At 39.8% G+C, this 10,707-nt stretch overlaps 1 protein-coding gene across 1 annotated transcript in view; it reads right to left on the reverse strand.

Annotated features, from left to right (window-relative positions):
* Positions 1–2,575: 2,575 nt before the first annotated feature.
* The window catches only part of Sec63 (SEC63 homolog, protein translocation regulator), a 68,198-nt gene continuing 60,066 nt past the window's right edge, over positions 2,576–10,707 (reverse strand). The window contains exons 19-21 of the mRNA XM_028769033.1: positions 9,432–9,530; positions 4,992–5,096; positions 2,576–4,080 (exon numbers count right to left, since the gene is read on the reverse strand). Of these exons, the coding sequence (XP_028624866.1) occupies positions 3,937–4,080; positions 4,992–5,096; positions 9,432–9,530 (348 nt within the window). The 3' untranslated portion in view covers positions 2,576–3,936. The remainder of the gene's footprint in view (positions 4,081–4,991; positions 5,097–9,431; positions 9,531–10,707) is intronic.

The following is a 10,707-nucleotide window of genomic DNA, read 5'->3' on the forward strand; positions in this document are numbered from 1 at the left end:
GGAAACAGGTAATCGCCCATCTCAAAAATAAATAAATAAGTAATTATTTTTGGAGTATTGGCTTAGTCTCACCAAACATTCTTTATAAAGAAAATTAATTATGGCCCTATCGCCCTCTACTGGATGTTTACAATCTGCTTATACTAAGTGGCGGCCACTGCTAGCTACCATTATGCAGGGGTTTGGCTCCTTTTGCACTGGAGGGATGGTCCTCTCACACCAGCCTTTAATTTGCAGCAGCTAATGACTGCCCGGCTCACGGCAGGCACAGCCCTTCCTCTTTCGTGCCTCCACCCCAAGGGCAGCCATCATGTCTGCTCTACATACAATCAACGTAGCCTTGCCTCCTGGTATCAGAGTCTGTCACTGTCAACTCAAACAGCAGAGCGGCAAAGCCTCAACCCATTGAAATGTCATTCTATCTATACCACAAAACAGTAGTATCCAAATGTTTTCATCACACACCCAAATCAGGAAAAAAAATAATGCACCAATAAATGTATTATTTATTTATAAATTATATAAGTGTACAACTGTACAATATATTATGTACATTATAAAACACATAAAAATAGAAATTTAAAAGGATGAGATTAAATACAAAGAATCATTATTTTAACATTTTCTCAATGGACTTAGTATCTGCATACCCCGAGGATGTATACCCCTGCCTGAAACCACAGTTCTAAAGCATGCCTAGGATTGCTATTTGGATTTTTAGCTCAGTTACAGGAAAATGTACAAGGTGGCGTCTGTTTTGTTTGTTAAGGTTTGTAAAATAGCCCTAGTGTCAAGTTTAAGTGTATGATGGTGCTACCATCTCGACTACCATCTCGAGACACACTTAACTAACCACTGCACAGCTGGTAAAATGTCATGCTACGGTTCACTGATAGTTGTTTCACTTTAAGGCAGACTAAATAGGGGATTCATAGAGTTGAGAAAATGCTTCAAAAAAGAAGCATTTAAAAACAAAAGATGTATGTTGCTTTATCCAAAGGGGATAAGAGAATAGGCAAAGGCCAACTAACTTAATAGCTAGCTCCTTAAAACATCCTCTGCCTAGTGACAAGATCAAGCAAACAAACAAACAACAGAACAAGAACATAAAGTAAAAGAAAGAGGGAGGCATCCTAAATATTAGCCACTGTGCCACGGGAGAAAGGAAAAATTCCCACCATGTGCAGACTAAGTCCAAGTTAAGTCCTTAACATAGAGCGTCCATAAAGCTGCAGTGCCTACTGACAGAGTCTGGACATGGAAACTCAGTACATACATGATAGACAACCCCTCAAAAACATGTAGTGCATTTAAAATACACATTATTACTAAACAACACTCCAGCGCATGGTAGGAGCCAGCTGGAGCAGGTACCTGAATAAATGTAGTAACTATGTTTAACCCCAGGTGTGGTGGCTCTGCTGTAATCCTACTACTCAAGAGGCTGAGGCTAGAAGAGGATCACAAGGTCCACAACCTGGGCTACACTGTGAGTTCAAGGCCAATCTAGGCTATATAGTGAGTCTCAAAAACACAAGAACCAAATCAAATCACACCAAGAAGCCTCAGTACACTCCCTGGTTCCCTATGGGAATGGAGTTCCACTCCTATACCCCCTACACGCCTGAGCTTCCCAGTAAGCAGTAGAACAGCACTACAACAGCCTGTTCTTCACCCCCCAGGTCATGCTGGGAAAGGCAGAGCATACAGAATCGTAATTCAATGTGCTCGATTCTTTTCAAAAATCACAAATTTTAGAGAGAATGCAAATATCTACTCTGGGATCTGAGACCTCAGTCAGGTTTTCCAATGTCAGCTTCCCCACCTGCCACACTTGCAATGAGCAGGAAGTCTCCCTGTGGAGAGCTATTATTTTGACATTCTGCACATTTAGAGATAAAAACTTTTACACAACGTAAACTACTTAATTTCATATATAATCAATTTCATTCTGTATCAATTTCAACTAAATGCAAAGTAGGACAAATTACTAATCCAGAGGGGAAAAAAGGGAAATGGAGTTTAGTGGCCGAGTAGAGAGATGAGCACCCTAACTGAAGGCTTTCACCACAGTACTTGTTTAACTGGCTCTTTAGGTTGAGATGTTGATACACATCACAAAACAGGCAAACATAAGCAAACTGCTGGAATTTCCAATCATGGAAGACATACTGTTTTGTAAGCATGGTGCTGTTATCAGGGTGTAAAATCTTCACCAGAGAATCTCATATCAGAGAAGCCACTTGTTTCAACAGTCTGCATACCCTTTCAGAGGGAACGAGCCACTAGAGAAGGCTTTCTTCAGCCTGGCTACTTCAGTAAAGCTAGAAACACAAACACCACAACTCTGTTTCCGCTAATGGCTCTCCTGTCGTCTGACTCGCGCTGACTCACTCCCTCACACTGCATGTCTACCAGCTATGGAGCTTCCCAGGAAGACCCGATCTGAAGGCAGACCCACACACCCATGCTTGCAGAGGGAGGGAAGGTCCCACTTATCCAGGGAGCAAGGTTCCAATGAGAACAACTGAAGTGTTACATCTTAAATTTAGAACAACAACAAAAAAAATTCATATTTTTGGTAATTTTCAAATTTTATTTTCAACTACTGTAGTAACAAAATACCAGCGATAATTCTGCAGGAAGAGTAGCAACCTTTTAAATGAACAAGGTCATAAGTTAGTATTGCAACAGTACTTTGGCCTATGGAGAGTTTGATAGGATTATTGCAGTCAGTCTTATAGTATTGTAGGTGTGTGTGTCCTCTATGTCTAGTAATAAAAATATTCCTCTGACCTCAGTGACTCATCACACACACATTTCTACTCTGTGTTGAGCACTGCCCTTTTGGGTTGTACTAAATGAGAGAAGAGGTCTTCCTCCTGGGTTTTCCAAGAGTATACAGAGATAGCAGTCACTTGCACAGTGAGGTACAATATCAAACTTTGAGTTGAAAAATAAAACATTACCCTATTTATGCCCTTTCTCTAGGAGTAAAAAGACACACAATTACAAACATAAAATGAGCCAAACTTCTATTTTATTAATAGGAGTCCAAATGAATACAAAACTGCCTCCTTTGTATGCTGTGTTTACTGTCTTTAAAAGGCTTCTGACAGAGTCAGGTAGATTAAAAGCTACGAATGTAGTTCAGCTTTGATGTGAACCCTTTGCAAAAGGCTGAATGACATAAACCAAGCATCAGAGAATGTGTGGTCCCACAATCACTTTTGGCCCTGAAGCTTATCAGGTGAATTAGATCCAGCATTGACACCACCAGAGGCTTTAAGAGGCTGTAAGCCATTAAAAGCCACTTTTATAATGTCTGCTAACTCTGGGCAATTAAGAACAGAAAATTCTAAAATGTAGCCCTCTGTATTATGTGGAATGTGTGAGAATGCTAAGTTATGGCCAAGATAGATGAAAACTATGGTTTCAACTCACATATGGAACTGTTACAATCTTACCATTTGTAAAATATTGATAAATGAGTAATAGAGCTTACTAACAGATTAAAAACTTGAGCAGACGTTACTTAAAACATATTCGTGATGTTTATCCTATTTTAATGTTTACTAAAACTAAAGCTGAACAAAACAAAGTTCCTCATTTATAGATTGTTTTTCATGTACCTTGACTTTTACTGAGAGCATAATCTGGTCAGGTAACGCACAGCCCACACTTCTGGACAGTTGTAACATCAAAGGATTTATTATCATTTGCAGATGAGATAAACGCACCACCCCATACCTGAAAGGCTTTGAAAACCCTTTTTAGATTGTACCACGGCACCGACGGCCTAGTTTTTGCATCCGTTTCTAGTAAAGACGCCAACACTTCCCTCCACATCAGTCCTTCACTGCTTCTCCTTTATTGTCACTCACAAAACAGCAGGTGTTTGCAAGGATGTGCAAACGCTGTGGTCCACTCACACGGCTAGTCACCACCTTCCTCCTCCTCCTCCTCTTCCTCAAAGCTGTCTTCAAATCCTTCACTGTCTTCCTGGTCTTCGTCCCCTTCTATTGCTGTGTCCCACTGTGGGTGGTTTTCTGGCACAGGTTTGGCCTCATGAACTTCCAACTATAAACAATTAAATACATATATGTCAGAAATTTGGAGAGGAATAATAATAAAAAAAAGTATCTAGTAAAGGTTTTCTTTGACCATAGCAATCACAAAGAAATGGATTTTGTGGCTGCAACTCTAAATTCAGCACATTCATGACAAAGATCCTTTGTTCTGCAACTGAAAATACTAAATACACTTAGACAGAATATAATTTAACTTCTAATACAGTTCAACATTTTGACTCTGTAGAAGTTTAACAAGTTAAGAAAGTATTTCTATGGCACAAACTACTAACAGCCATGATTCCTATGGAATAATACAGAGTGGTCTCTAATTAGAAGTCTTTGGCTGAAAGAAGAAAAATTCAAGTATGCCTTCCAAAGATTTCTGTAAAGTAAAATTGTATTGCCAACACAAGAAATACAGAGCTCTCAGGAGGAAAGACAGACTCATCTTTACTGGCTTCTTTGCTTTGAACAATGTCACAATGATTTAACACAATCTCACTAATATAGGAAAAGCTCAAGGGACATGAATACTGAAAAAGTGTGCTTCAAACCACACACGAAGTTTACGGTCTAAGATGATTAAAAAAAAAAAAGAAACAAAACAAAATATCAAAACTAATCTTCATTTCAGAAAAATCAACAAACACTCCAATAAAGTCCATAGAAAAATTTGAGTTCTGGCCCCTAGCTGACCCCCACCAGCCTTTTTAAAGCCCTGAGATGGACCACAAGTAACAGTGCATTAAACAACCACTAAAGCAACTTACAGTCCAAGTTCAAAGTTCCTTAGAAATCTATTACTGAACGCGTGTGAGATGATCTACCTTCCATCCCTCCACACTTCCTTAGACACTTGCTCAGAGCCACTCCCTGAGCATCTTCAGTGACAGTGCTCACTGTCTTACACCGCCTTACCTTCAGTGGTTTAATCTGATCCAAGCCCATATAGGAGTCTGATCTCAGAAACACTGTATACTGATAATTTCCAGGCTTGCCTGGTGCAGGAAACTTCAATTCTACCTAAGAAGATAAAAATTAGCACTTAAAAACCTGGATTACGTAAAAGAAACAAGAGAGCGCCTTTAAATTTCCTACCTCAGAGAACTGAGCAGAGGATTTACACAAACGTTTGGTCATAATAACAAACACCATGGGTGAATTCTACCTCATGTATTATAAACTCTACACAAAAAGGAAATCACATTAAGCAGAACTACTGGGGTTCATTTCTAAGTACACAGTTCAAGAAAACACATTAAAGTAACCAAATTGTATGCTGTCACTTTAAAACTCAAAAGAATGCAATAAAGAATGAAAGTATGAATAAATGAAATGTTGAATTAATAGTCTTAGTTAGATAAAAAGTAATTTTTGCCAAGTTCTTATTTCCAGAATAAATTATCTATGCCTTAAAAAATCCAAAAAGAACCTCCAAGACTTAGGGAGGAAGGGGCAAAAGAATTTAAGAACTAGAGTGGAGAGCTGCTGCAGAAAAGTCCTGAGGACATGACAGGGCCACTGAACTCTCAACCCACTGCAGCGGCGGGTATCCCCACCTAAGCTGGACAGCACACTGCAGCGGCAGGTATCCCCACATAAGCCTGGACTTGAACAAGACCACACAATTCCCAAGGGGCTGCTGTTGGCAGTTAACAGTTGTCCACTTTCTAGTAAACAGCTTTTCACCCACGCTCATGCAAGCATCCTAATTAAACTCAGCAGGAAACACACACACACACACACACACACACAAGCACACACATTTACTTGTTGGGAAAAAGGGCTTCAAAGGACAAGGAAGAAATCAAATAGATAAAAATAACTAAAATTCATTATATTCATATACAAGACTCAAAATTATGCAAACGGATTTAAAAAGAATTACATATTTTTACTCCATTATATTTCAATAAATGATTTATTAGTTCTTTTTTAAAAAAGACATTTTTAAAAGATTTATTTAAAAATGCCATCCTCAGAAACACCAGAAGAGGGAACCAGGCCCCATTTCAGATGGTTGTGAGCCTCCATGTGGTTGCTGGGAATTAAACTCAGGACCTCTGGAAGAGCAGCCAGTGCTCTTAATCGCTGAGCCAGCTCTCCAGCCTGATTTATTAGTTTTAATAAGGCCCTTTACCACCCTAATACCTATCCACAGCAGAAAAATAAAGTATAAATTACAGAAAACCATATAAAAACAAGCCCAAAAGGTATTAAATTTTCCATCAAGTCATAAACATAAATAGGGACATGACCTTACAGATTTCAATTCTATATGAGGATTAAAAACATATAAACAGTTCTTTTTTTATTTGTTTTTTTTGTTTGTTTGTTTTTTTTGTTTTTCGAGACAGGGTTTCTCTGTATAGCCTTGGCTGTCCTAAAACTCACTCTGCAGATCAGGCTGGCCTCGAACTCAGAAATCCGCCTGCCTCTGCCTCCCAATAAAATAACATTTCTATACTCTACCAATCTCCAAATTCCAGATTTTTGCAGCCAACATTATAATCAATATAGGCTACTATGGTGCAAATCTGTAATCCCAGACCTTGGAAAACTGCAGCACAAAACAAACTAGGGAGAAATATTCATGTTCATTTTTTGAAGGCTGATTCCTTGCAGTAAAAGAAAAAACATCCAATTTAAAAGATCAAATAAAATCAACAAGGCAACCAACATACACACAAAAATATGCCTGAGCTCACTGACAATGTTTACTTTCACTCTTAAACTCACACTAGAGTCCAAAGCGAGTTACACCCAAACCATCACTGCATGCTAAAAGTCTGGTAAAAATATTCAGAGAACAGTTCGATGCCCAAATCACATACCACAGGTGAGATTTACACACACTCTGAAAATAAGAAAACCTTATTATTACAAATGGGCGGCAAACAAGTACACTGTGTCATACATGAAACATAGGACCAATAAGAGTAAGCAATGAGACAAATTACAGTGATACTCTAACAATACAGCTTAGTGGAACCTTGAAGAAAACAGTATGAAGAAACAAAAAAGGAGGAGCTACAAGTTCTGACTCCAGTGGTCGCCATGCTTGGCTGGTGTGTATGTACCCAGAGCAGAAAGGATTGAGAACAGAAACCAAGTGCTACCTTCCACTCACTTGTGACCTTGGGAGAGGAAACAGAGCTTGTAGCAGACATGAAGGGACATTAACTGTGAACTGTGACACTGCACTGCATCAGTGCTCATTCCTGACAACTGCATTATGCTGCTAAGGAAAAGACTGTAACTCAGGAGATCCATGCCCAAGTTTAGTTGACGGTAAAAGATCGGTTGTGAAGAATGGTATTTGCCAACTTTTGTATAAAATTTGAGGAGAGCGAATAACTTGTATATTATTTACATGTAATATCACAAGGAAAACACATTAAAAATTGGGTACTGGGTGGTAGGGACGGCGATGACACAGGCTTTTAATCCCAGCTCTCAGGAAGCAGAGGCAGGTGGATGTGTCGGTGAGTTCGAGGACAACCTGGCCTACAGAGCAAGTTCCAGTACACCCAGGGCTACAAAGAGAAACTCTGTTGGAGGGGTGAGGGAGCCCCAACAACAAAATTGGTAACATGAGCTGTGTAGGCCTGACAAGGACAACTGCAGACTGGGAGTGGAACCAGCCCAAGAGAGACAAGTGTGTTGCAGTCAACACAGCTGAAAGGAGTTAAAGATCTACAGAGTGTTCTGACATGGAGGCACAGAAGTTAGTTTGCCCTTCTGGTTTTGAGTCTTGCTCTGGCCCATTATTTTCTCACTCTCTTCCCTTCCTTCCTTTTGAAATGACAATGTATATTCTGTGCCACAGTGTGTTGGAAGCATGTGATCTGCTGTTTGATTCTGACTTTACAGGGGATACAGTTAAGGAAGCTGCCATGAATCTCTGAAGAGAATTTAAACTTTTAAACAATGTTGAGACTGTGTCAGATTATGGGGACTTTTGAATTGTCCTGAATCTGTTTTTGCATTATGATATGGCTATAGACCTACGGGGGTCAAGGAGTGGAGTGTGTTGGTTTGAATAAAAATAGCTGCCATAAGCTCATATAGTTATTCAATGTTTAGGCATCAAGGAGTGGCTCTATTTGAGAAGGATCAGGAGGTGTGGCCTTGTTGGAGGAAGTGTATTACTGGGGGCGGGCTTTTAAATTTCAAAAGCCCATACCTGGCCCAGTCTCCCTTTCTCAGCCTACAAAGCAAGATGCAGCTTTCAGCCACTACTCCTCCAGCACCACCCCTGCTGGCTGTCACGCTCCTCCAGCACCGCACCTGCCTGCTGTCACACTCCCTGCTACTATGATAATGGTTTAAGCTCCTGAAACTATAAGGCCCTAACTGAACTCCTTCCTATATGAGAGCTGCCTATATAAGATGTCCCTTCACAGCAAAAGAACAGTAATTAAGAAAGACTAACCTTAAATCTGGATCAATTAAGGTCAGAATATCCACCCTAAACCTAGGCCACACCTTCTAGTGGTACCCTATATAAAAGACATGGAAGATAGTAGCTTTTGCTCTTTATCTGCTTGCCCTCACTCTTATTGGCAAGTTCATCTATCTTGCTGCTGAGGGATTCCTTTACTGAAGACCACCTGAGACATCCAGCTTTGTGGACTATTGAGAGACAGCCATTGTTGTACTAGCTGGACCACAGCCTGCAAACCACTCATACACACATCCACACAAACATCCATACACCCCAAGATACAGAGGAACAGAATACAGCTTCCATGAGTAAACGTACAACTAACTGAGTAAACAACTCTTCATCACACACTTGAGAGCTACGATGCAATCTATGATTAACCCTTCGATGGCAACATACTTTGATGACATTATTGAAAAGTGATGGGCAACAGCAGGCAGACCCTGGCTAGAGGAAGTAGGTCACAGAAGGGGGTGGGCCTCTGAAGGGTCTATCTTGTCTCTAACCCTTTCCCTAGTCTCTCTGCTTCCTGGCTGCTATTAAGAACAAGTTTACTTCCATGTCTTAACTTTGCCATGAAAGTAAAAATAAAGGACTAATTGTCAAACATGGATGAACCTTCTGAGATTAATCCTCCCTTCCTTAAAATAATAAAAAAAATCTATTTCCATTCTAAATGAGGTGTGTGCGTGTGTGTGTGTGTGCCTGTGTGTGTGCCTGTGTGTGTGTGTGCATACAAATAAGTGCAGGTATCTGGAGAGGCCATCAGGTACTGCAGAACTAGTGTTGCAGGATGGCCCCAACAAAAACATAGGAAATACAATGAACAAAATATAATAAGCCAAATAATTAAAATTTTAATGAAACATCATAAAGGTAAGATATTAAAACAAATATTGTTGGCTAATTACCTCTTCTGTATCCTTCAGTGTGCACACATGATATGGCATGGATATTAATGTTTGTTCTTTCCTATCTGCAATATAAAGCCACCACCATTCTTGTTTTTCCTGCAAAGGAAAAAAAAAAAAAGAGTATGAGTTATCAGAAAGAACTGGTGAAACAGTTTTAATCTGTCTTTATTTTGGAGATGATATCCTTGTTACATCCTTAACATTGATATAGTGCCTGATCAACTGAACAAAACGTACACAACCATTGCAAGATACATTCATTACTCCCCAAATCATTTTATAAAGAATTATTGGCATTTCAACAACTCCATAAAGACTACTAATAGATCTCAACCTTAAAAATCTGCAATTTATTTTAAAATGACAAAAGATATTCTAAAAAAAGGAAAACAACTTAAATGATCACATCATCATGTAAGAGTGGAAAGGACTTACACAGCACAATACATTACACATACATCTATCTAACTTTCTTTCTCTCTTTCTTTCCTCCTTCCTTCCTTTTGTTCTTAACAAGGTTTCTCTGTGTAGCCCTGGCTATCCTATAAATCCATCCTGGTTTTTTTTTGTTTTTTTTTTTTGAGACAGGGTTTCTCTGTGTAGCCCTGGCTATCCTGGAACTCCTTTGTAGACCAGGCCTCAAACTCAGAAATCCGCCTGCCTCTGCCTCCTGATTGTTGGGATTAAAAGCATGCACCACCACTGCCCAGCAACACCTTAAAAGAAAGCAGCTCAGATTCTAAGAGCATGTATCTATCTTTAATTGCACACTACTACTTTAGAAAACTCAGCATTTCTAGCTGAACCTCAGAAAGATCAGAACAACAAAAAGCTCATTAGGAAACTGCCACTAGAATGCACGAGAGCTGGGACTGAGAAATGACAGAACACAGGGTAGGAGATGATTTTACTAATAAACACAAGCCTCCATGTGGCATCAACCATTCCTGTGCTCCGTTTCCAACAGTGAACGAAGACTAGACATCTGCTTGGATCAATTGTTTTAAGGACTAAGGAGGGAGGAGACCCTGCTTAAGTAGTTTAAAGGAAAATGTTGGAAGCTAAAAATAAATTCCAGGATGTGCTAAACATATAGTAGTCAAAACAGCACTATTTGAAACTCTCAATTTTCCAACACTTAAAAGAGATCCTGGCCGGGTGGTGGTGGCGCACACCTTTAATCCCAGCACTTGGGAGGCAGAGGCAGGCGGATTTCTGAGTTCGAGGCCAGCCTGGTCTACAGAGTGAGTTCCAGGACAGCCTGGGCTACACA

This window comes from Grammomys surdaster, unplaced genomic scaffold (assembly GCF_004785775.1).
Source record: "Grammomys surdaster isolate TR1022 unplaced genomic scaffold, NIH_TR_1.0 190, whole genome shotgun sequence".
Lineage (NCBI taxonomy): Eukaryota > Metazoa > Chordata > Mammalia > Rodentia > Muridae > Grammomys > Grammomys surdaster.